At 28.2% G+C, this 27,591-nt stretch overlaps 1 protein-coding gene across 2 annotated transcripts in view; it reads left to right on the top strand.

Annotated features, from left to right (window-relative positions):
* The first annotated feature begins 1,254 nt into the window (after nucleotides 1-1,254).
* mmd (disintegrin and metalloproteinase domain-containing protein mind-meld) overlaps nucleotides 1,255-27,591 on the top strand; it is a 36,480-nt gene continuing 10,143 nt past the window's right edge. Inside the window, exons 1-18 of one of the 2 annotated variants that reach the window (XM_075821643.1) lie at nucleotides 1,255-2,155; nucleotides 5,211-5,252; nucleotides 5,343-5,491; nucleotides 5,555-5,643; nucleotides 5,715-5,784; nucleotides 6,870-6,952; nucleotides 7,123-7,186; nucleotides 7,300-7,725; nucleotides 7,826-8,064; nucleotides 11,910-12,196; nucleotides 12,266-12,597; nucleotides 15,354-15,434; nucleotides 15,894-16,117; nucleotides 17,430-17,628; nucleotides 17,728-17,950; nucleotides 18,022-18,180; nucleotides 18,262-18,364; nucleotides 24,152-25,578. In XM_075821643.1, coding sequence (XP_075677758.1) covers nucleotides 1,726-2,155; nucleotides 5,211-5,252; nucleotides 5,343-5,491; nucleotides 5,555-5,643; nucleotides 5,715-5,784; nucleotides 6,870-6,952; nucleotides 7,123-7,186; nucleotides 7,300-7,725; nucleotides 7,826-8,064; nucleotides 11,910-12,196; nucleotides 12,266-12,597; nucleotides 15,354-15,434; nucleotides 15,894-16,117; nucleotides 17,430-17,628; nucleotides 17,728-17,950; nucleotides 18,022-18,180; nucleotides 18,262-18,364; nucleotides 24,152-25,578 — 4,627 coding nt within the window. In that variant the 5' untranslated portion in view covers nucleotides 1,255-1,725. The remainder of the gene's footprint in view (nucleotides 2,156-5,210; nucleotides 5,253-5,342; nucleotides 5,492-5,554; nucleotides 5,644-5,714; nucleotides 5,785-6,869; nucleotides 6,953-7,122; nucleotides 7,187-7,299; nucleotides 7,726-7,825; nucleotides 8,065-11,909; nucleotides 12,197-12,265; nucleotides 12,598-15,353; nucleotides 15,435-15,893; nucleotides 16,118-17,429; nucleotides 17,629-17,727; nucleotides 17,951-18,021; nucleotides 18,181-18,261; nucleotides 18,365-24,151; nucleotides 25,579-27,591) is intronic. The other variant, XM_027346672.2, reaches the window with a different exon arrangement.

Genomic DNA, 27,591 nt, shown 5'->3' with positions numbered 1-27,591 from the left:
ATTTGAATTTGGAACTGAATTGAAAATTAATAATATTAGAAGGAAAAAAAACAAATTTTTTCTTTGTTCAAAGTTTAAGTTGATTTTAGCTTCTTCTTCACTTCTTCTTTATTTAGTCTTGTATCATTGATTCAATGATTCAATGATGATGATGTTCATTATTAATGCAACACCATACTTGCTACTTTTTAATATACACCACTATTGTGTGAATGAATGAAAACAGTGGATGAACCGAAAAAAAGAATGCGAAAATTCGTTACGAATACTTTCGTTTCTTTTCAATTCAATTTTAACTTGAACAAAATCTTATTTATATTCAATCAATACAAGATTCTTTTCATTTCTTTTCTTTTTTTTTGTTATTGTTGATATTTGAACCCTGTATTATATAAAACGGGTTAAAGAAAATTTCAATAATTATTGTAAAAAGCAAAAAAAAAAAAAAAAATTAAATTTTCATTTTAAACAAAATAATTTGATGATTGAATTGTTGTTGTTTGAAGAATCGATATTGATTGAAAAAAAAAGATTCGAATCGGTTGTTTTTGTCGATTTAAAAGAATTCTTTCTAATTTGATTTGGACATGATAATTTTCGTATCATTAATTAATTCTTGAAAAATTTTTTTGATAAACGCACACAGAATTTGTTAATTGGACAATTTTGTTATCCGGGTTTTTGTTTTCTTCGATTACCCCTGGTTAATTATTGTCAACAATTCGGCATGTTTGGCGAAATTTTCAACAGAAAAAATTCCGGAGAAACCTTTCCTTATCCAAAAACACTAATTCTAATTTCAATTTTTTTCTCTCTGTTTTTCTTAACAGTGATACCACAGCCGCACACAGCCGAAAGAAGAAATCTTTTGTGGAAATTCTGTTGTTTAATTTTTTTTCTTTTGGAAATTTTTTCAATCGAATCAACTTTTAAATTGAAAATCATCAAGCTATCAACGACGGCATCATCATAATTAATTAATTATATTCAATTAATTAATTAACTTGAATCAACCGAATCACAGCTGGAATTGATTGTAATTTTTTTAAAGTGTTTCTTCGTGGCCTTTGTGTTTGTATACGGAACCCGATTTTTTCCCGGGCCATGTGTGTGAGTGTGTTTGCATTTTGAATATTTGCACTATTTGCATATTTGAACCAAACTCGATCCAAAATTATCAAATGTCATTCAAACATTATCGAAACAAAACTGTCATTCAATAAAGTTTTTTTCTTTCTTCTTCTTTTCCTTTATTTATTTATTTATAAATTCATCTTTTGATCTTTGATGTATGTCAAAATAGTTAAATAATAAATAAAAGATGCTAGAAATTTGCTCATCTTGTAACCAGAAAAAAAATTTGAAATCCAATAACAACGCCCACAACTGAATTGCTCCTCCTTGTTTTGTTAAATCTCTTAATATCTAATTTGAATACGCATCATTCATTCATTCATTCATTAATTAAGTAATCAATTTTTATCATCATCATCATAATCATTAACTATGAACTGTTATTCAACATCTTTCTTATAATAGATCTTTATTGTTGTTGTTGTTGTTGTTTATATATACAGAATTCATCATTATCTACCTCATTATTAACATCATCATTGATTTGCAGAATCCCAAAAAGAAGAAACCATCATCATCTTTGAATCTATAATAAAGAAAAGAAAAAGGAGGGGAAAAAAGAAAATCAGCCAATCAATAAGTGTTTTGTCGATGATGATGATGATGACCAAACAACAATCACGTTTGAATAAAAATCCTCAATATTTCAATTCATCAATTTTAATCAAATGGAAAATATGGCTAAAATCCAAATATAAATTGAAAATTAATGAAAATTTTGTTGATAACGGTGATGATGATAAAAAGCAAACATCAATGATGATGAAAAGAACGCGAAGAAAAAAACGTCGACGAACAGATTTGAATGGTCAACACCAGCAAATTATGAAATTAGATTTACATTCAATCAATATTATTTTCATCACAATTTTTATCTATTTATTCTTATTATTATCAACTGCCAATGCTTCCAATAACAACAACAACAACAATAATAATATTATCATGTCGAATTCATCATCAACATTATTATCATCATCATCAGCATCAGCATTAATGTCATCATCATCACATTATTCCGGTAAGTCCAATGATTGAATGAATGAATTTGATGTGATGGTCCTGTGAATCGGAAATTGATTTTTCTATTTCATTTGACTGTTGTTTTTCTTTCAAATTTTCAATATTTTTCATGATTTGATCAGTAATCAATCAATTTTATGAAATGAATGTTGTTGTTGTTGTTTTTTCCCTTAATTTTTTCTGAAAAATAAAAGTTTCCCATGTACACAAACGAATAGAACGAAGATTCTGTGGTTTTTCTTCGTGATTTCAATCGAATCAAACTTTCGGTAAACTTTTATTACAGACAGGCAGAAAAACATGTAAAAAGTATGTAATAATTTAACAGTAAAAAATGAAAGAATATTTTTTCGACTGTCAATAACCAACAACAACAATAACGTAACGAAACGAAACGATCAAAGTTTTTTTCTTTTTTTCTTACATAACATCCTAATGATGATGATGATGATGATATGCTAGCAAAAAGAAAAAGCTTTTATATCTCATCATCATCATCACGATAAAAGTTGCTGTTTTTTTTCAATTTTGAATTTCAAATAAAAAAACAAATTTTTTCTTTTGGTTATTCCAGAAAATCTATCAGAGATGATTCTTTCTTTTTTTTGTATACATTGATGATAATGCTTTTTTTTCTCCCCTAACAACAACAACAACAACAACAACAGTAGTAACACCAAATAGTGATGGCTAATTTAACATCAATCATCAAATTTACATCATCATCATCATCATCATCATCATGATTGTCGTTGTGTGTTTAGATTTAGATTTTTATTATATAATATATAGTCATCATCATAGCACATCATAACCAATCCATTTTGTTGTTGTTGTTGTTATGGATGGATGTGTATCTACATTTGCTACAGCAAAAATGAAAATAATAAAATTTAAATCTATGTTTTGGTGTTGGTGGTGGTTGTTGTTGGTTGTAGATTCTAGTGGTTGCTATTCCAATATTATCCTTTATCTATTTTTTTCTTCATTGTTTGAAACCATTTGTTCCAGAATTTTTCTTTTTCACTGTTGTTGTTGCTGTTGTTGTTTGGATGAAAAATGAATGCTGGACTTGATCATTCGGTTTGTGTGAATGCTATGTTTTGATATTGTTTTCTGATCACAGAGAAAAGATTTTTTTGTTTTGTTTTGTTCGGCAACCATATGGGAAACCCCAGAAAAAAAATTCATTGAATCTATGTTCAATGATAAAAAATTGGTTTTTTAACATCATTTTTTTTTTGTTTTGTTTTTGTTTTTCGGATTTTGGATTCTGTTTTCAATTTGTAAATGCTGTGTGTGTGTGTATAGCATCTTGCTATTTTCACCTCTAACATGGAGGCCATATTGGTTTCGAGAATTGAAAAAAAGGGTTTTTTTTCTATTTTGTCGACTGCCATTAACATCGTCATTGTCACATTCAATTTTTGCAGAGTGAAAGAATGGAAAAAATGAATAAAACGGTGACGACAATTTCATTCTTTCAATTCTCTATTTCCCTACACATACACATAGTGATAATAAATTCAATTTTCAAATGAATCACACTTGAAATCAACCGGAAATTTGTTTCTATTCTTATTCCTTGACTAGGTTTTTTTTCATTCATTCATCCATTCTTGTTTCATTGAATCATCAGGAGGAAGCCCAGTTTTTTTTTGTTTGGCTTCTTCATCATCATCATTATAATTTATGTCCATTGTTTTCAACGATGCTATTTTATTTTTTCTGCATTTCTGCTTTACTGTGTTTCAATTGGGCCTGGAATATGGTGATTCATTAATTCATTTTTTGTTTTCGTTGTTTTAAAATAGCTAGAGAGAGAGAGAGAGAGAAAGATTGTGCTAGAAAAAAGACATAAATTGAATGATAATACACAGAAAAAAAACGACAGAATTATTTAAATTATTGATTGTATTATGGTTGGGGCACAATGTTAAACAGTGCGATTTTTTCCATTCTCTTTGAATGCCATTCACATGATGTCCGTCTATTTATCGATAATGTTGAATTATTATTATTATAAATTCTGTTTTATTCTTTACTTACAGAACAACAGAATTATCAATATGGAAATGTGTATATAAAAATGTGTGAAAAGAATTTTTTTTCAGGTGATAAGACCAGGATCGAGAAGAAGAAAAACCTGAAAAAAATCAGGCAAATATATTTTGTATTTGTAAACGAAAGAATTGATATGATAAATAGGTTTTTTTTTCTCTGTTGTTGTTGAAATGGAAATAAATATGATGATGATTTTTCAAATCTTTTTTTTTCTATTTCTATTTCGATTCAAATTCAAATTTTCAACATTATACACACCTTGAATGTCATCATTATTATTATCATCGATAATAATAATAAAAAAACCGATTGAAATTCAGGTTAATGAAAAGGAATCATTTTTTATGGGGTAATATTTTTTTTTCAATCACTTTTACTATTGAAATCCAATTGTTATTGTTGTTGTTGATTTTGACAAATTCATTCGCAAAGATATGATAATAATATTTACTAAATATAATTTCACAATCGATTCAAGGTGTATGCATTTGTCATTTTGAAATGTCTTTTTTCTCATATTCTCATTTCAAACATTTTTTAGGAAATAGAAAAAAATGTTGATAACATCGATGGTAGATATGTCTTATTTGGTTGAACTTAGTGTTGTTGGTGTTTTGTCGTTTTTGTGGTTGTTGTTGTTACCGAAAACCAAACCAAATTACAAAAGAAAAAAAAAAATAGGATTTTTGCCGAAAATAAAATTGATGTTTGTCATGCATGTTTGCGTGTCATTATCATCGTGTTTGTGTTTTTGTTTGTGTATGTGATAATAGTGATAGTTCGACGAACTAAGATCTGGATCACTGTTTCTAATTCGATCGGATTTTTTCTGTTTTTTTGGTTGAAAATTGAGTTTTTTTTTCGTTCAAATACACATTCAAGCCTAATTATACGGAGAATGATGTTCTTTGACTGATTTTTTTTCCTTTTTTTTTATTGTTTTAAATTATTAATTCATATTTTTTTTATCATTGTGAAAATTTGAACAGAATTTGATCAATATCGAGGCGATTTAGACCATAGACAAGTTGGTATGTAAAATTTTTTCAATACTCATTTGTTGATTATGAATAATTAATTAATTTTCTTTTTATTTACAATTTTTTTATCAACAACATTAGCTGAAGTTGAACGATTAACTCGTCAATATCCGGAAAATGAAAGATTAATATCAAGTATACCAAGTAGATTTTATGAAGTAACATTTCCAGTACAAATACGAAAACATGAAAAAATGGGCATTTCAACAAGAGATTTATTAGCTAATAAGGTAATTGTAATGATTATTATTATTCATTTGTTCATAAGTTTGATTAATTGATTTTTATTTTAGACTGGTCAAGTTGATCGCCATTATCAACATACATCATTTACAATCAAAGCCTTTAATTACAAGTTTCGCCTTGATCTGGAGCTCAATTTGTATGTATAAATGAATCAATCAATCAATCAAAAATTGAATTTCTCATTTTTTTTCATCCATTATTTTTCAGATTTTTATTAGCACCAAATTTAGTACAAAAACATTTACTACCTGAAGGTGCACAACATATCTCCACACAGGTAACAACATTTTTTCTATTTCCATTTCTTTTTTGTTATGATATTCTCAATTCCACCATTGAATCATTGAACACTGGAATTGGAATAGGAAAAAAATTCAATTCATCACATTTTCAGTTTGAGAGGAAATTTTATTTACATTTTCTCATTCAATGATTTTTCTACCCAATTCAATTTGATCAATATAACCAATAGATTTTTTCTTCTTCTTCTGCCAAACACTTGGAAAAAAAAGTTTATTGAGATATCATTATTGAGGAGAATGATGAATTAATGAATGAATGAATGATTCTATTTTCTCCATATATAATTAAAACCTAGCTATAGCTGAATTGAAAACGATATTTATCGATAGGAGAAAAAAGATTTATTGATTTTCATCATCATCATCATCACAGAATTCAGTTTTTTTTCAAAGCAATTCTTTCAATTCTTGTCCAGTGTTTCAATGTATTTTTGTGTGTGTGTGTAGGAATTGACTGATTCCATATAGATGTTTTCTTTTTTCTTTGAATTTTTTTTATAAAAGAATTTCCCGTTTTTTATAAATTCCATATTAGAATGGCTCTGCATCTGACATGTGTAGAATAATCTTTAGGTTTTTTTTTGAAACTTGATTCATTATTGGATTATATAACAATAAAGAAAATACAACAACCGCAGCAATTTAAAAAAAAATGTTTTTTTTGAACAATTATTTATATAGGATTAACTTGATAATCAAAAATTATTTTAGATAGATCATTTCGTGAAAACTTTCCTGTTTTCTTTTCTCTTGATAATAAGAGAGAGAGAAAAAAAAATTCTTCCTGGAAAGTTTATCCAGCTTGAATTCTTTCCCCTGGGAAAAACAATATTCTGGATTTAACTAAGAAAAGAAAAAACAAAACAGGGTTATTTTCAGGATGAAAATTGTTCATTCATTCATTCTTTGTTGAGAAAACAAAAAATGTTGATTGTAATATTATCGATATCTTTTTGTTTCGTATTGAATATTCTTTATTAATCAATTTGTATGATGTTTTTTTTTCTTTTGTTTTTCTGTAATTTTTTCGTTTGTTTTGTTGTGCCCATCAACAAAATAGGAATATGAAAACTGTTATTATCATGGAACAATCAGGGATTATCCTGGTGCATTGGCAGCATTCAGTACTTGCCATGGGATTAGGTATGTTTTATTAATGAATGAACATTGTTATAACATTGTTGTTGTTGTTGTTGTTGTTGTTGATACATAATTGATCAACAACAAAAACAACAACAACAACAACAACAACAATCAATGAATAATAATAATAATAATCAATTATATACTTGATATTCTTTCTTTTTTTTAAGCGGCGTGATACATTTACAAAATGAAACATTTGTTATACATCCATTCTTTGGTGGTGATCTATCGGTAATTAATTAATATATTTCTGTTTATCAATCATTAATCAATCAATCGATCGATTGATTATATTTCGTTTTGTTTTGTTCTTTTTTTTTGTTTTGTTTTTTGATTCTGTATAGCATCGTCATCCACATGTAATATATCGTTATTTTAGTCCAGATTCATTACGTTCAACAAAACATACATGTGGTAATACACGTATGCATGAATGGGGTTTCAAACAATATCGTAAACGTCCAATACATTCGGTTGCAGCGGCTGCTGCACAACGACAACTACAACAACAACATAATAATGTTGATGATATAAATCATATGGCAACGAAATTATTTCATGAATTAAAATCAACAACAATGATAACAAACATTGTTTCAACACCATCATCAACAAATGATCAAAATAATGATGATAATGATGATGATGGTAAAAAGTTTCAAAGATCACATGTCAACAACAACAACAACAGTAATAAAGGAAATAGAAAACGTGATGTACGTGCTGTGGATAAATTTATTGAATTAGCCATCGTTTTAGATCAAGGAATGGTATGTTCATATATCACTATATATTAATTAAAAATTTAAATTAAGTTTTTTTTTCAAAATTTTTCTTGCTGTTTAAACAACTACAACAACGAAAAAAAAGTTTATATCACGTAATAATAGCCGTATGGATGTAATCAATGATGCATTACAAATAATCAACTGTGTTGATGTTTATTTTCGTTTAATTAATACACGTGTATCGGTTGTTTATGTTGAAACATGGGCACATGGTAATCAAATTGATGTTCGTGATGATGTACGACAAACATTGCTCAATTTTATGGAATATGCATCAAGAAAATTATATAAAATTACAATGGATGCAGCACATCTTTTAATGTAAGTTTAGAAGAAAAAAACACACTACATTTGTTTTTCGGTTTGAAAACATATGTCAGTAAACAGAATCCGTTAGATACCTAAATATTCTTTTTTGGCCCCATTGAAAAAACAAATCATCATAAATGATGATTTGCTAGTTGTGTGTTTACCATCAGCAAAACAACCAAAATCAAAAACATTTTTTTTTCGTTGCCTGTCATCATCCATTTTTAAAAGGCAACAAAAAAAAATTTTCTGTATATAAACGACAAATAGACGAAAAAAAACATCATCATCATCCGGACCACGATATTACATAATGTTTGTCTGTGTGAACAATAATTTTAAAATCGTTTTACATTCTCTCTCTCTCTGTGTATCTGTCTCTATGTTATGTGATTCTGTGTGGTTCATTTGAATACAAATGTTTGTTTACACGACAAAATTGTTGTTGTTGTTGTTATTATTGTTGTCGGAACATTTTTCTCGATTTCTTTTTCTGGATTCATAGTGTGATTGTAAAAAAAAGGAGGAGTAGTTGCAGTATTTTGGCCCGATGATTTTGTATTTTGTTGTTGTTTACCGAATAGAATCCATAAAATTTATTCCCCGGTTACATGATTGAATCACCCATCAATTTGATGATGATGATCAACATCATCGTTTTTGATTTCCATAATAATCATCAGATCAAATGATAATCATCATCATTTGAAAAAAAAAATGGAAAGAAAAAAAAGAAATATTTAATGTTTACACTTTCTGTTTGATAACATTTTGATGATATTTTCACACAGAATATTGACAAAAAAAAAATTCAAATGTGATGCAAAATCAACAAAATTTTTTTTTTTTGTAATCGATTTTTTCCAATTGATTATGGAAAAATCACTTTGTTGATGATGAAAAATTTACTTTTTTTCATACAAAATTCTATTGTTTTTTTTCTTCTTTTCTTCACACATTGGATTCTTTTTGATTCCAGAATCATTGAATGAATGAAACATTAACATCTGCTACAATGATTATCAGTTATCTACCATTCAGTCACACAGACAGAATTTCTGTATGAATCAGAATTTTGATTTTGATTTTCGTTGAAATAATTTTCGACATAAAAAAAATTGTATCGATCATTTCGATTATTTTGTTGTTGTTGTTGTTTTTTTCCCACTGAAATATTCGATTCATTCAACTAGAACTTTAAAAACCCACTAACCAACCATTATTACCGATGATGATATTGATCATCATCATTTATATTCTATATGGATGATATTCACGAAAAAAAATCGTTCATGACCGATTAGGGAATTTTTTTTTGCATTCGGTTGCTTGCTTGAATTCTTTCTTTTTCTTCTTTGCGAATTCGTGGTTTTTGCTTTTCTATAAATATTTACGTTAATGATATCGACCATAAATTTTTTTTTTTTTGCGGGGGAGGGAGGTTTTTTTTATTATTTTTTTTTGTCATTCAAAATTCTCTTTTTATCCATAAACCCGAATGATGATGATAAAAGATGTGCGCTCGATGCATTATCATCATTTATCCATATGAATGAATGAATAAATGAATCAAAGGGCAAAAAATTCATCTTCTTGATATTTTTGCAAAATGAAAATGCTTTATATATTTTTTGTCACACACACAGACATATAGATCGAGAGAAAGAAGATCGATGCATTGAAGAAAGCAAAAACATTGAATAAAAATGCGTGTTTAAAACTATAGAATAGCATCCCTTTTCGCATATACACATTTGAAAATAAATGAAAATCCAAGCACGTAATCCAAACATTGCCATTCATTCAACCAAAAATAACGAATAACGAAAAGAAAGAAAGAAAAACAAAGAATAAAGATGGATTTTTAACATCCGAATCAATTCAATTGATGATGATGATGATGATGATGATAATAGGCAACGATCCATCACATTCACACAACATTCATTCATTCTTTGTCTTTCGGATTTTTTTTTTTGTTGAAACGATACGAGAGAGAAAAAAAAACTGAATACCAAAAGCAAAAGAATCAAAGATGATAACGAAAAAAAAATCCAATAATAAAATTGTTATTGAAGAATTGATTTGTAATATGTGTGAATGTGTGAATGACAAATCATTTACCACAAATCAAATGACAATTTTCAATGACCACACACACTTATTAAAATTCAAACAATTTATTTCAAGTGATCCAAAAATACTTGATCAATTTTCATTTTTTTGTTTTCCTGAACAAAAATACCAGATCAAAAATCACTTGATCATTTCAGAATTTTTTTTTTAATTTCGAATGAAAAAACCACAACCAGTGTTTCAGAAAATTCCAGGCAGAAAAACCATCACCATCATCATAAGATTGATGATAAGATTTAATTATAAAGTTTTTTTCGTTCTTCTTCTCGATTCATTCTTGAAATGAAATGAAATGTGACATAGCCGGAAACAGCAACAACAAAGAATTGATGAAGAATTTCAATTTCACTTCGTTTTTTTTTCTTCGTTTATTTAATTAAATTCATCTTGAAAAAATGAATGAATTTTCTGTTTTTTTAAAGCATCCAAAATGATGAGAAAAACAACAAACTTTTTCCTTTATTTTTTATTTTTGTTGTACAGAACTTAATTGATCTGATAAAATCTATGATGATGATGATGATGTGATTAACTTTTGAAATACTGTCATCATCATCATCATCATCGGGAAATATTTTCGGGAAAACTTTTCGTTTTTCGTAAGTTTTCATGAGAAAAATTACTATGATTGACATTCAATTTCACCCAAAAGTATGTGGGCGTGTTTTCAGGGAACTTTTCCTTTTTTTTTGTTTGTTTGTTTTTTTACCGGGAAATGAAAACTTTTTCGGAAATTCTTTTTTACCAAGAAAAATAGGTAATGATTATTATCAGTATTTTTTTCAAAAGTAGAATTTGAAATGGAAAAATCTTAAAAATCTGCTGTCATGTGGATTTTTTCTTTTCTCTTTCTTTGCCCATTTCGATATCAAACAAACAAACAAACAAAAAAATATTGCAGAATTTTCCATTTATTTCGGGTTTTGTTTGTTTTTCGTTGTTCATTTTCATTTCTAATATTTATTCCGGTTCGATTGTTGTTTATCCTGTACATACAATGATGATGATGAAAGAATTCTATTCTAAAAAAGAAAGAAAGAAAGAATTAAATGAATTCATCATCCATATGGCTATTATATGATGATTATTATTATATGAAATGATTAAAAGAATAAAGCAAGCGAATGAAGAAAAGAAAAAGAAAAGAAAAGAAAAAAACTTCCAAGAATCGAAAATTCCTTTTGCTATATTTTATTTATTTATTTTTTAGCTTTCTTTTCCAACTTTATCATCATCATCATCATCATCATGATATTACATCATCATCATCTAATCGTTTGTTAACAGTTCAATAGATTTTCTCATTAAGTTTTTTCTTTTGGTTCATTCGTTGCTGCTGCTTTCCTTTTCCCCTTCATACTTGCGTTTGTTATTCCACATTCGGTACATTCAATTTTATTTTGATTTTTTTATTCTGCCATTCCCGCCAGCTTGAATCAGTATGTATGTGTGTGTGGGTGGATGTTTTGTTTGAATTCAACTTTGCGTAAAACAAAAACGAAAAAAATAAAACCTAAAAATAAACGTATTGATAGTGTGTGTGTGTGTATGTAAACATAATAATAGTAAAAGAAATTGTATACTATTTCTTCGTTGGTTTGGAACTTTTCTGTTTCCGTTGTTGTTTTTAGATTCTGATTCAGTGTGTTTTTACCGAATTGATTGACTTGATTGATTTTTTTCTTTTCATTTTTTTTTTTTTTGTTGCAAATCCACCATAGAGGCCGTCCATTTCGTTCGGGTGAAGTTGGTATGGCCGTACCGGATAGTATTTGTACAGCAAAAGCAGTCGGTGTTAGCCAAGATGCAAATATTTATGAACCACATTTAACAGCATCAACAGTAACACATATGCTTGGTCATAATATCGGTATGGGACATGATGAAGAAACAAAAGATTCATTAATCGTTTCTGGTGGTGCTGCTGCTTCTGTTGGCAGTGGTAGTAATATGGTAAATTTGGAACATTCACTTGGACTTACTGGATCAACATCATCCGTAAGCATGGGTAAGTTTTTTTTTGGCAATTATAAACTTTATTTGATTTTTCGTTTACAATACGGAAAAAAATCAAAAGGAGGAACATGTAAATGTAATGATTGGTGGGGATGTATAATGGCTAAAAATATTTTAAATGATGATCGTATGCAACCATATCATTTTAGTAAATGTTCATTGGATGATTATAATAATGCCTTACAAATTGGTCATGGTATTTGTTTGTTTAATAAACCAAATCAATTGGAAGATTTTCGTTCATGTGGTAATGGTATTATTGAAGATGAAGAAGAATGTGATTGTGGATCATTTCAAGAATGTAGCCAAAAAGATCCATGCTGTGATCCAATTACATGTAAATTACGTGTTGAAGCTGAATGTTCAAATGGTGCTTGTTGTATTGATTGTAAGGTAAGTTTTTGTTCGATGTTTATTCAATTTCTTCGTATTCTTTGATACCATTTATCTGTATAAACAATAAACTTTTTCATTTTCTTTTTGATAATGAATCTTGTCTTTATGTAAAAAATGATCGATATGATTGAAACTTTTTTCCCCTCTATATTCGTGATCAAACTTTTTGAAAAAAAAACTTTGAAGTTTGATCACCATTCTCAAATATATGACATGATCGGAAAAAAGAGAGCAAAAAGAATACTGCTGCTGGCCAATTATTGATTCCTTAAAATGTTTTTTTTTTTTGTTACTGAAATCACTGAACAGAGGTCATTCGTAAATTTGAAGTCCAGTGATTTTCGCTTGTTTAGAAAACAAACAAACAAACGAAAGATATACAAAACAAGGAAACATTTATTTGGACAATTATTCATAAGAAATGTTTGATTAATTGTCCATTTAAATTTTAGCAGCCAAAAAAGAAAAATTTGTATTTTACTTTAGTTTAGTTTTTCTGCATTGCTTCATCATCATCATCATCATCATCATCGATTCTTGGATCATTGAATTTTTCTTTATCAAAATGTTTGTTTGTACTATTCATATAGATATCCCTTGTGTATTTTTTCTTTCTTTCTTTTTTTGATCGTTTGTCTTTCAATGTGTGCTGTGCTGTGTGTGTGTGTGGGAATGTGAATGCTCAGTCAGTAGAATCTAATTTAATTATGATCAATTTGATCGAAAAAGAGAGAGAGAGAGTGAGAGAGAAAATTTACCAAAGTGACGTCGATGATGATAACTACTACTAACTATGAACACAGGAAACAAACACTACCAGAATATTCAGGATCAGAATTAGAATCATTTTTTTCAAAACTTTGCAAAAAAAAAAAACTTGGAATAATTCGACATTTGTATTTTGAGCATTTTTTTTTTTTTTTGATATGATGTTCATAAAATAGCTGGATATCTGAACCGAGGATACCATCAAGGAAAAAGCCAAAAAACAATCCAATGTAATAAAAACTAAAATATGATAAACTTTACACATTCAACTTGTTTCTTGTCTTAATCATATTTTTTGTTTTCGGCAAATATTTCTCAGTTATTATTTTCATTGACAATTTTATTTCAAAAATTCTGAAAGAATGTTTCTTTGTATGTATTGGAGAGATTGAGATTTCTTATTCTTCTTCTTACCACCATCATCATCATCATTATCATCGTTTATACAATGACAATAACTCATTGATGATGACTATTTTTTTCTGTTATTAAATAAGCAAGAGAGAGAGAGAGAGAGAGAGAGAGAGAGAACAGAGAAAAAAATATTGTATCATCATTGGGCAACAACATTGAAAGAAACGGAGAAAAAAATTGGAATGATGCTTATTATTATTATCATCATTATTATTATTATTATTGCCCGATTCTTTGCTATTCATTCATTAGAAATTGAATGAAATGAATGGAAAGAAATTTTTTATAAGAATGAATTGTGAATTGGACAGATTTTACCAATGAAGAGAGTGATGAGATAGAGAGAAGAGAGAGAGAGAGAGAGAGAGAAAAAAATGAAAAGAATTTCGTAAGAAACTAACCGAACACTTTCTCTTTTTTTCTTATTATTATTTTATATCTGAACCATACGGCCAACAACAAATGAAAGAATGAATGAAGAATTTAAAGAAAAGAATTCTCTTTTTCTCCTTCTTGTTGTTGTTATTGTGGTGTTGAGAACCACAACAACAACAACAGTAAAAGAATAAAGAATCCTGAATAGAATTGATTTAACAAGCATCATTCATATTTGGAATATGCCCTTGGATAACTTTCATAAGTGAGAGAGGCAAATATGTTTAAGCATCAATTTGTCTGACAAGACTTTTAATGATTCAAAAAAAATTAAACCAAAAAAAAAGAAAACTTTTTTTTTAATCCTCGGACATCATCATCATTCATGCTTCAATCAATCAATGAAAATTAAACTGAAAAGATTCTGTGAGAATCAAAAAGCAAAGGAGTTATAATTTGATTTGTACAATTTTTTTGTTGGAAATTTTTATGGAAATGTTTATTCATTTTTTTTCGGGAAACATTTCTCAACATCATCGTTATTTCCTACATCATTATTATTATTATCATCGTCATTCAGTACCATGTTGGAACAAAAACAAAAAACATCAGTAAAAAAATGAAAAGCATTCTTCTTGTTATCTCTGTATGGGCTAATGTAGATTCTTACAACGACAATGATCAATGTTGTTCTTGTATGTTTCATCTGAATATATTTCACAACAAGAAGAATTCTATCTTAATTATGCCCTGGAAAATTTTCTTTGCATTCATTTTGAAAAAAGTGAAAAGCACTTGTGATGACTAAATAAATATAAATTACCAGTAGAAAAAAGAAAAAATAAAATGTAAAGTGGTGTGGTTGTTTTTACAAGTTGATTACATTCATGAAACTCTTTCATTTCTCTTTCATTTCTCTCAATATCTATTTTGCTTGTTTGTTTGGATATCATTATTTCCGATTCAATTCAATTCAATTCAATTCAATTTGATTTGTTTGTCAACAATATTATCCAACATTGAATATTTTTTTGTTTTGTTTTTGCCCTAAAGGTTTATTCATGTGTTCATATAGTCATTAAATTTACAACTGTGATGATGTAAACGACCACAATGCAACACAATTTGATTGATACAGACAAAATTCATTTCATTTCATCTTTTCTTTGAAAATTTTCTCTCTAATTTTTCTATAGCTAAAACCAATGGGACATGTTTGTCGTATGGCTGTCGATGAATGTGATCTAGCCGAACGTTGTGATGGTCATAATGGTGAGGTAATTAGTTAATTCAATTCAATTCGATTTGTTTATAATTAATTAAATATAAATTACAAATTAATACTTTTATTAATTAATTATAATTTTTATATATGAAAATTAATTAATTTTAATAATTTTCTTTTTGTTTCACTTGAATCGAAAAACAAAAATTGATCAAACACCATCCGGTCATCAACCAAATAATAATCATCATAACAAACGAAAATGATGACGGGAAAAAACTTTTTTTATTTCTGGTTCTGGCACAAATAATCTTCCCAAATAATCATACATTTATTGATCATCATCTTTGTTTGTTTGTTTGTTTGGCTGAATCATTGGCACATCATGGTTCAACGAAAACAAAAAAAAAAAACATATCGATCCAAAACAAAAAAAAAAACGGACGCCCACAATCCAATAATAACAAACAAACAAACAAACGAATGAACGAATAAATGAATGAACAACCAGTGTCCACCAGATGTTTATAAAAAAAATGGCCAAACATGTAATGATGGCAATGGTTTCTGTTATAATGGTGAATGTCCAATATTAAATCGACAATGTTCAATATTATGGGGTGAAAATTCTAAAGCATCTGAATCTATTTGTTATAAACAATTTAATGCACAAGGAACAATACGTGGTAATTGTGGTGTTGATACAAATGGACAACATTTAAAATGTACTGAAGAGTAAGTTTTTTAATTCATTCCAGTTTTTTTGCTAGAATTTCATTTGAATATTTTAAAATTTAGTTGTTCATCACCATCATCATCATCATTAAAATTGTTAACCCTTTTTTGGAAAAAAAGGGTTGGAAATTTTTTCTTTTTCAAAACATAAACGAAACAAACAGAAAAAAAAAGTTTAACCCTTTTTTTCCATTTCAAAAAAAAAATGAGATCATTTTCAAGATCGATTCCAATGCTAATGATGATGATGATGATGATGATAATGATAATAAAATTAATGAACCTGATAGTGTTGATGACATATATCCGTTGAATTCTCATTGAATTTCATTGTTGTTTTGTTTGTTTCTGTTTCGAAAAAACTTTATCCACTGAATACGAATGATGATGATGATTGTACGGAACATCAATTAAATACAGACCGATATCGTATTGCAGATTTTCTTCTGAAATCTTTTTTGTTAGTTTTTAGTTTTCTTCTATGAAATAGAACATGATATCAGTATCTGACGGTGTAACAAAATAAGAAAACTTTTATCGTATAAATCCGGAAATCACAAATATATTTTTTTACACAATTCGGATGATAGTCGATAAAAAACGACAACAACAACAACAAAAATAACAACAACAACATTGGACATTTGTTACTTTACAAATGCATTCTTGGAATTCATCTTTTGTTTGTCATTAGGATTTTGTCGGAATTCAATTCAATTCAATTCAATTGACGATGGTGGTATTAAATGATATTTCACAGCCTAAAAGAAGAACCATATGGTGTGATGCAGGAGAGAAAGAATATTCTTTTCCTTTTTTTTTTGAAATTTTTTTTTTCGTTTCTTTTCTTAGAATTAACTATAATGAAAATTAATGATGATGATAAAAATAGGGGGGAAAAACACGGAAAAACAAAAATCTGACAAAACCATAAAACGAGAGAGAAAGAAAAATTGAAAAAAAATAAATTTTTTTTGGATTTCTTTTCGGTTGTTGTTGTTGTCTATCGCTTGTTGTTGTTGTTGTCGAGTCAAGAAAATCTCTATTTTTTTTCGCCCCGAATGATAATAATTAATTTGACTATACACCCACCACACGCACACACATGGTAAGATTCTAAAAATAAAGAATCTTATTATAGTTTTTTTTGTGCTAAGGATAATGATCTTGGTGATTAGTAAGTTTGTTTAAAAAATTCCTAGCTAAAAATTCAATAATGATGTTTGGGTAATTTGTTTATGTGTGTTTTTTTCTCTTGAAAAACTAATTTCCAATTCATTCATTAATTATATTAATTATTTTAAATTTTTAGGAATGTAATGTGCGGTTCATTACAATGTCAATTTGGTAATCAGGTACCATTGTTTAAGGCAAAAAATCAAGAATATTCACGTACAATGGTTTATACTGGTGGTATTGAATTTGAATGTAAAGTTGCAAGTGGTTCAATTCGTGATGATATTATCAATATGGGCCTGATACAAGATGGTACAAAATGTTCAGATAATAAGGTTTGTTTGTACTTGTGTTATATATGAAAAAGTTTGTTTTTTCCTGTTGTTATTTTTTCTCTTCTTCCTCTTTTTCTTCCTCAATTCGATACAAAACAGATTTGTATAAATCAAACATGTACATTATTAATGGATATAATTGGAGAAACTGATGGTGTTAGTGGTGGTTGTCCAAAAAATATTATCGGTGAAATATGTTCCGGTCATGGTCAATGTTCAAATTTAAATACCTGTACATGTGATATTGGATGGATGGGTATTGATTGTAATCATCGTTTAACCGATGCTGAATTAGCATCAATTCGTCTAACTGATTTAGATGGTATTTATTTATTTTATTTGATGATGATAATGATATTTTGATTTTAAACAAACTTGATCCAAATATTTTAGGTTTGAATAGTATTAATAATAAAAATGATCTATTAATACCACCATTATTATCGACACCTGTAGTTGGAATTAATTCATCCAGCGATGAACCAAATATAAATTTTACAACATTTATGGATAATCTATTCAGCCAGACAAGTCGTAATATTAAAGAATATGGTAAGTAATTTTATTGAAAATCGTTCAATTTAGATTATTTAATTGTTTATTTTTAATTTGTTTGTTTGAAAAAAATTATAGACAGTAAAAATAGTTCATTATCAGCTGCACAATCGGCATTAATATTGGTATCAATTGTTGGTGGTGTATTTATATTTTTTGCCTTAATGGCAATGTGTTATCGGTAAGTTGGAAGGAAAAAAAAGAAAAACCGAAAATATATACAATCCTTTATTTCATTTTGAATGATAAAAGTCAAATGTAAAGTGTAGAATAAAAAAGTATTTAAGCTTAAAAGAATTTTTTTTTGCTCATCATTTTTATCGGAGAATAAAGGGTTATTCTTTGTTATTGTTGTTGTTGTTATTTGTAGAATAGAATTTAACACACACACAACAACAACAATAATGAAATTCAATTTTATTCTCTATCTTAGTTTTTTCGCTTACTTTTTTCATTTTTGTTGTTTTGCATGACAGAATTTTTCTTTCTTTCTAATTTAAAAAGTTGACTAACTAAGTGAACAAACAAACGAAAAAAATAAGAAAAGAAAACATCATAGTTAAGAATAACATCAACATCATCATCATAATAAAAGTTTAAATATATTGCCTTAACCCTTAATAAATCGAATGAATGAATGAATGATTATCATATATGGAGATTCGAGTTTGAGTTCGTTTTATTCTGTTGAATAATGAGTTAGAAAGAACTAACTAACTAACTAACTAACTTTTGGGTTTGGTTTCGGTTCATTGCTGCATTCAAAATGGGAAAAAATGGGAAAAATCAATGATGCTTTGCTCCATTTTTTTTGTTTTAATGAATGAATGATTGTCTAACGAATTGGAAAATGCAAAAAGAAAAAAAAAGAAACAAAAAATTCCCCAATAAAGAAGTTTGGGTTAAAAAATCCTTGATCATTATTATTATCATTATTATTATCAAAGAATGAAAATCTATTTTGAAGAAACAAAAATCGAAAGGATTGAAATCAATCAGAAACTTTTTTTATTCAGAAAAAAATTGATACATTTTGAAATGAATGTAAATATTGTTTTTAGGATTAATTGTAATTAATTTCGATTGATCTAAAACACAAGGGGAGAATGAAAATCATTCATTCATTCATCATTCAAAAAAAGAGAGAGAGAGAGAGAGAGAGAGAGAGAGAGAGAGAGAGAGAGAGAGAGAGAGAGAGAGAGAGAGAGAGAGAGAGAGCTTAGTTGTTGATTCCAAACTTTCGATTCAATTTCATTCATTCATTCATTCAATGATCAACAAAAAACGAACGGTAAAACTTTATTTGTAATCAATTTTGTCAGAAAGAAAGAAAAAAATATAATCCTCAAGAATAAACAAAAAACTACAGCAGGCAGATTCTTTTCATGTGATTGAATGAATTTTTTTTTCATAAAAGTAGAAAAAATGAATCTTTTTTATTTCTGCTTCTCGCAAAATTATAATAACACTCATCATCATCAGGATTCTCACTCAATTTAATTTCTGATTACATAAATTATATTCATTATCTTTCATATATCACTTTGATTCATTCATTCTCTCTCATTACTAATCAACATCATCATTGATTATGTAATGAGAATGACGACGATGTTATTTTCCTAAAAACAAAGCAAAAAACAAAACTAGATTTTGCTTTGTTTTCCTCTTCTTCATGAGTTATTATTATTATCATCATTATTATGATATAATAACGGACAATCATCGAATGATGATTATGATTATGATGATAATGATGGTCAAGCGTATAGAGAGAGTGTGTGTATAAGAGAATAGGGCAAAGTGAATTTCTGTATACAGACCAATTGAAGCGTTATAATATTTAAAACTGAAAAAAACTGAAAAAAACTAAAAACAACAGACTCATCATCATCATCCATTGATCCAAAAGTGTTGTGTCCATCATCATCATCATCATCATCATGTACAATGTATGAGCATATACATGGTTGGATGGTTGGCCAATCCATCCATTATTAGCATCTCTCTCTCTCTCCTTTCACTCACTCATTCTGATATAGAATAATGATGATGATAATGAAAAAAGATTCATTTTTTTTGTTGCGACGAGAAAAAAGAATGAAAAAAAAGAAAAAATTCATTGAACAAGAAATTTTATATATTCGGGGGGGAGAAGAATTTTGAGAATCATCATCATTCTCTCTATAGACTGATTATGATGATAATGATGATGATGATATTAATTTCATGCATCAATACACCATATTATCGGACCTTGATTATTAACATGAACCAAAAAAAAAACTGGTGGTACTTTAGTTGATAACTTGGTCTTTACTCAATCTTTTTTTTTTATTTTGTCTAAGTGAGTGTGTATGGGAATCCATTTCGACTAAAATAGTCTTTTCGTGGTTGACGAATGGTGACGATCCAAGTGTTTTTATCCTTTTCACATTTCTATTTCCACTCACACAGTGTTATAAAGTGAATGAATTGGATTTTTTTTCCATATTTTTCAATTATTAAAAAAAGAAAAGAGAGAGAAAAAGAGAAACAAAAACATGATTATTATTCATTTTAATTATAGTCATATATTCTCTTTTTATAAAGATGATTATCTTATCTTTATGTGTGTCGTTTGTCAAGTAAAAGATTCATTGTTTCCGTTTTTTTTCTTTCAGTCTCCTCAGTGTTATTCTTGATGATGTGAATAATAATTTTCGATGATGATGATAATGATGAGTGAAAATCATGTGTTTGTATCTTACAAAAAAAAGGTTAATTAATTTCCATTTAGTTCCTTTGATGATGAGTAATATTGAAATCATGTTTCTTTTATGAAACTGAAAAACGAAAAACAAAAAACAAAAAGAAAAATTCATAACACTCAATTCATCGAGCATTAGAAGAGAAAAACGAGAGAAAAAAAAACACAATAATTAGTATTCATTATGATGATAATAATAATAATTACAAAAATTCTTTTCTTCATTCTCTCTTCTTTTTCTCGGATGTGTTCATTTGTCAAGATGGATTTTTTTTTTGTTGTTCATCTCTTCGTTTGTCGTTAAAATAATTACCATATTTTCCATGTATAGAATATAATGATTTTGACATTTTTTTTCCATTGATTTCGAAAAAGTCATTTTGATGGCAGGGCCAGGGACCAAAAAAAAAAAAACAAAGTTTTTGGGCCTTTTTTGAGTAAAGGTGTTAAAAAAATTCAAAAGATTTTGTCAATTTTTTAAAAAAATTAAAATTTATTAGTTTCTCTTATTGAAAAAAAATGAAATTATTATTATTTTTATATACAGAAATTTAATAAAAACAAAAACCTATTTCAATTTTTTTGCACGATTAACTGCGAAGCGATCAGCTATATGGTCGAAATCAATCAATGTTTATCGACGAACTGTTATTCAATCGACAATAATGCCAAATTAGACGATTTTTGTGTATCGTTGATCTTAAATAATTTTTGATTAATTTTAATTTTGAGAATGAACGTTCGTCCAATGATGCAACAGTAATTGGCAACGTCAAGAGGATTCGAAGAAGCGTCACAAAATTTGGGTATAATTCCAATAAATTATTTCGAGAAAAATACTCGAAAATTTGTGAGAAAACCCCATTTTCGAAGGAAGAACCTCCCGACAAATTTTTATTTCATTCACCAGATCATTACACTCAATGTTATCTTTCGAGGCATTGGGAATTTTTCGTCATTTTTAGATTATCGGATTGAGTCTGATCAAATGGAATCGTTTGCAAAGCGATTTCAATGCGTCATCGATTATTAACAGAAAATAATCGATACGATATTGTTCTTAAGGTGATGGTTTAATCCATTCTTTCATAATCGAAATGTTTTTCGAAATTTATGTCACTGTAGGAAAAAAATAGAAAATTGTTTTTTTCGAAAAATATTTTTTTCAATCATGAGCAAAACAGCTAAAAAACTAACAACGGTTACAGTTTTAATAAAAAAACACGCTGTTTTTCTTCAGAGACATTCGTAACTAACGTAACATAGTAATCATTATAACTGTATTTATGCTCGGAAAAAGAATCAATGATTGTGATGGACATTAGCTATCGATTCAATCGATTTTGTCATTTTCCTCAATTGAAACTTTCTTATTTTGACAAATGTTTCTGATTTCAATCAGGTATTTTGCTGATGTTGTTTTGGGTTCCATTTTGAAAAGATCGAAAATCAGCAAATCGAACCAAGAAAAACATTAAAGTTTGTTTGAAAGTTTCCAAAAATCCAAAAACAAAAACAAAAATTTTAACTTTGAAACATTTCTTCCTTTCCCCCACCCCATACATCCAACCGATTGACCCGAAAATTCACTAAGAACAAAACAAAACAAAAAAATCATTTGATTTTGTTCATATCGATTTCAAGTTTCCAATCACTGATGTTGGTGATCACTATTGTGAATGAAAAACAAAACAAAAAAATTTCGATTCAATTTGATATCGGCCGAATATTCATATAGCGAAGAAAAAAAAAGTATAAAGTAAAAAGATTTCATTTTGATTAGATTTTTTGTTTTTGTTTTGCTTTGCTCTTTTTCTTCAAAAGTTTCAATTGCAGTTTCGATTTTTTTTTCTTCTTTCGATTTTGCTATTCTTTCGATTCTTTCGATTCTTGGAATGAGTTATATTTCTATAAAAAAAAATTATTTAAATTTGTTTCCAAAGCAAAAACAAAAACAAAAAACCCAAATTTGCCCTCTCCACCATTGCTTTTTGCAAACATTTTTTCCAACCAACCGACCATCATCATTTGAAATTTTTCGCTAGTTTCCGGTATTTATTTATATTCACTGTATCGGAATTGAAAAACAACAGCGTCAGGAAAATAAAATTTCATCCAAGTATACACACAGTGCACAAGTTTTTTTTTCCTGTTCATTTTCTTTCATTCATTGATTTGGCATTCAATTCGATTGATTTTTTCTGCTTTGTTTTATTGCCAAAAAACAATTGGAACTTGATGTTGTTGTTGTTGTTGTTGTTTCAATGATGTTTTGAAACAACAACTCTATAATAATAAGATGCTTTGCATGTATTTTGATTATTATGAATATTCAATTCAAATGAAACGAACGAATAAAAAAAATTGCAATTTCATTTCATTTTCTTTTTTTTCTGGAAATCGATCCGGAATTTGTTCGTAAACAGAATAACAACAACGAGCACATTTTTTTCCCATTCTTCTGGCCTTTTGGTAATTGTAGTTATTTTTTCCTGGTTTTGAATCTGTTTGATTTTTGAATGTTTTTTTCGTTTTTTTTGTTTTTCGTTGTTGTTATTGTCAAAATTTCAGAATTTCAAAATTTTCGTCTTAATTTCTTTCAATGTTTCGACATTAATCGCTTATTAATTTATAATTTATGATTTTTTCTTTCTCTCTCTCCGGTTGACACACAAACAAAATACATTTCAATCATATTTCGCACTGGTGTATCTTGTGATCTTATGACCAACAACAACAACAACAAAAAAATCGATTATTATTACAGAAGAAGCTTATTAATTGCAATCAGATTGTCATTGTCATTTCTGTTGTTTAATTTGGTTGTTTTGTTTCGGCAAAAACCGAAAAAATCCGATTGATTTTTTCTGGTTATTCGGGTTATTAGTTTTTTTTTAGTTTTTTAGTTTGATATTTTTTGATTTTTATTTTAATTAAAAACGGATTTCCGTCTGATGTGCGCGTCTCATCATTTGTGTAAATGATGTTGCACTGAGAAATTGATTCTCAAAGTTTTTTTATTATTTTGCGGATTAATTGATGTTTTTGCTGCTGCTGCTGCTGTTAGTTAATAGATAATTTTTTGGTTTTTTTCAGAAATTTTCCGGGTTTTTTTCTCAATGAAATTCATTTTTGGTTTAGTTTAGTTTTTATCGATGTTTTGTTTCTAAATATGAATTATATATTTGTTTTGTTTTCTTTTTGATCCAAAATTTCCAGACGACGAAGTTTAATGCCAGGTAAAACCGAACGGCATATGTTAAAGAAGCAGATGCAAATAAATGCTGCTGCTGCTGCTGCACATCGTGATTCATCATTCAATGGTCTTCCATCATTACCACCACATATTTCCTGTTATGATGATAATAATAATGGTAGTAGTGGTAATCTTTTTAGTTCATTACCAGGATATCATCCATCACCTGATGATTTATCCGGTTTAACAACTGGATCACATACAAATTCAATGCCAAGAATTATTAAATTTGGTTCAATGCCTTCATATCGTGAAGATAAAATGATGGAAATGAAACAGCAACAAAAACAATCAACATTACCATCATTACCGATTGGTTTAACAGGAATGACCATTGGTCAACAACAACAACAACATTCATCATCAACACCATCATCAACACAACATCATCTTTATTTAAAAGATAATCGTAAAGATTCGGCAACATCACCAGTTGATCCAGCATTAATGGATCAAGATGATGAACTTTTATTGATTGATGAAAGAAATATTGGTGGTGGTAGTGGTGGTGGATCAACTGCAACTACACATCGTTTTATTGAATTATCACCAAATAATCTTCCAAAATTATCCTGTAAAGATAAACAACATCAACAACAACAACAACAACAACGTTGGGCATCAATACTAAGTCAGGCAAATTTACCGTTTGGTGATTTACCAGCTGCTGTTGCTGCAGCAATGGTATCATCAAATGATTCACTTGTAAATCCTATGACTGGAAGTGTTAATGTTGGTGTTCAATCACAATCACAGCAACAACAACAACAACCACAAACAACTGGATTAATATCATTACCACCACCGCCACCACCTCCTTCACAATCATTACAACAACAACAATCATCAACCGGAACAACAACATTATTACAACAAGAACAAGAATTAAGACATTCAAGACATTCATTACATAGACAATCATCAACAACAACAACAACTAATGATGATTCAGCTGGTTCTGAATCACCATTAACCGAAGTTGAAAGAACATTAAAAAATTTAAATGGTTATCATGAAGATATTCTTGAAGCATTACAAACAGCTCAACGACAACAACAACAACATGTTCGTGTTACAACAACCGGAAGTGATAGTGTTACTGGTACTGTGATTAGTGCTTCCAATATCTGTGGTAGTGGTGTTGGTGTTGGTAACAATAATAATAATAATAATGATGTTTGTGTTGGTGCTGGAACAGGAAATATATCACCCGGTGGATTATTAAGACAATCACAATTAATTGGTCATCATCGTTCACATCATCAACAACAACAACAACATCATAGTAGTTTACATCATCCTCATCATCATCAACATCATCGTAGTAGTCATGGTGGTGGTCATCATATGGATTTGAAAAAAACATTATTCGATTCTGATTATGGAAGTGGTAAGTTTGTTTTATTTTTAAAAAAAATATTGGTTTTCTGGATTGAAAATATTTCTTCAAAAACAACAAAATCAATTTAAAAACATATAGAGAGTGATAGTAGAGACAAAGTGGATTTAAAATCAATTTTCATTTTGTGTAATCTATAATTAACATCATTCAATTCAATCAGATTCCTGTCAATTTCCTATACAATCGATACAATCGATATAATCATTAATTGATTGATATTCGAATGTTTCGTTATTTTTTTGGATAAAAATTGTTCTTTTGATAACCGAAAATTTAAAGTTTAAAAAAAGGAAAAGAAAAAATTTAATTTCATGTTTCCAAAAGAAACAAAAAACAGAAAAATTCAATGATGATGATGATGTAATTAATTACATAGTTGTCGCCAATCTAATATTATTATTATTTTGGTTCTAAAAATATCCGCATCGGATATATTTACAATGTGTGTGTGTGTGCGCGATGCTTCAAAGAAAATGAAATGATTTCTTCTTTTTTTTTTGGTTCAAAAACATTACTTTGAAAGAATATGCTTGTAAGGAATGCTATGATGATGATGATAATGTGACCAAGAATCTGTTTCTTTATTTTTGTTCATTTTCACTCAAGCCATCTTTTCTATGATGATGATGATAATGGTGGTTTTTTTCTGTTTTATTTTTTTCGGTTCTTTTTCACTAACAATCAGTATGTGTTTTTTTTTTTTTTTTTTTGTTCCTTATTTTATAACTAATGGCTTTGATGTTTTCTTTATATTTTTTGTCCGAAATCGACCGAATGGTAGAATGGTAGGAAAAAAAAACCCGTATGAATTTCGTTTATGGTTCTTCTTGGAAACAAAAAAATCAATTCTTCAACAATATGAAAACATTCTCATCAAGTGAGTAGGAGAGATCATCATCAACTACAAGAAAAATGAGAGAGAGAAAGTAAAACTTTTCAAGAAAAACTTATATAACAAAAAAGAGAGAGGGAGAGAGAGAGGAAAAACAAAATATACTGAAAGTAAATTTGATCTTAATTAGGGTCCATTTCGAGCCATTTTCTCCATATCCAGATGATGATGATGACTACGATGATGATGATCGGTCGATATCGAACCGGGAAAGAATGAAAAAACAAAAAAATGAAAACCCGGTATTTATATGAAAGAATCATTCATTTATTTAATTTTTTTTCGAGATTGATGAACGCTATCATAATGTACATTTTGTTGTTGTTGTTGTTGTTGTTGTGCACTTTATGTTTCAATCAAAAAACAACAACAACAACAACAACAGGAAAACCTTGATTGTCTCCTTACATTCAAGTTGACAAGTGTGTTTGTGTGTAACAGCAATTATATAATGGCTTTGTTGTTCTTGGTCATTTTGTTTTTTTTTTTGTAGAGAAAAACCTTTTTTCGAATACAAACAAAACAAACATGAGATACTTTTGGAAAAGTGATTTTTATGAAACTTAATTTCAAATTTCCACTTTCATTTGTGATTTAAAGTATAAATTTTCTTCATTTTCCATGTTCTTCATTCGATGATTTTCTCTGAATTTTTTTTTCATTTTTTGTCCAATTTAAAAAAAATCAATTCTGCACATCGATTATACCGTAGAACACTCGAATCGATTGATTCGTTATCATTGATGGATAGCCAAGAAAAGGATTTCATTTTGCTTTTTTCCTTGCAAAAAAACATTTTTCTAGAAACAATCAACTAACCAATTTTTTTTTGTTTTGGTTGATAAAGTTGTTTTCCGGTTGGTTAGGTTTGTTGTTGTTGTTGTTGTTGTTTTGATTCACCCGAATCATTTTATAACCGTCACAATCTCAGTAGACATCAATATTTGTAAACAAAACTTCTAAAAAACTTCAAAAATTTCTAGAAAAACTTGAAAAATCTCTTGTTGTTGTTGTCGGTAATTAGTTAGTCTCATCACACACACACACACTAGTTTCAAAGAAAAAACCGGAATTCTTGATGATTCTTCAATGATGAAAACTTTTTTTTT

Source organism: Dermatophagoides pteronyssinus, unplaced genomic scaffold (assembly GCF_027571235.1).
Source record: "Dermatophagoides pteronyssinus isolate colony J.1.1.1.1 unplaced genomic scaffold, Derpt_VIB-CSIC_2022.12 sq0012, whole genome shotgun sequence".
Taxonomy (NCBI): domain Eukaryota; kingdom Metazoa; phylum Arthropoda; class Arachnida; order Sarcoptiformes; family Pyroglyphidae; genus Dermatophagoides; species Dermatophagoides pteronyssinus.
This window is presented reverse-complemented; position numbering and strand designations above follow the sequence as displayed.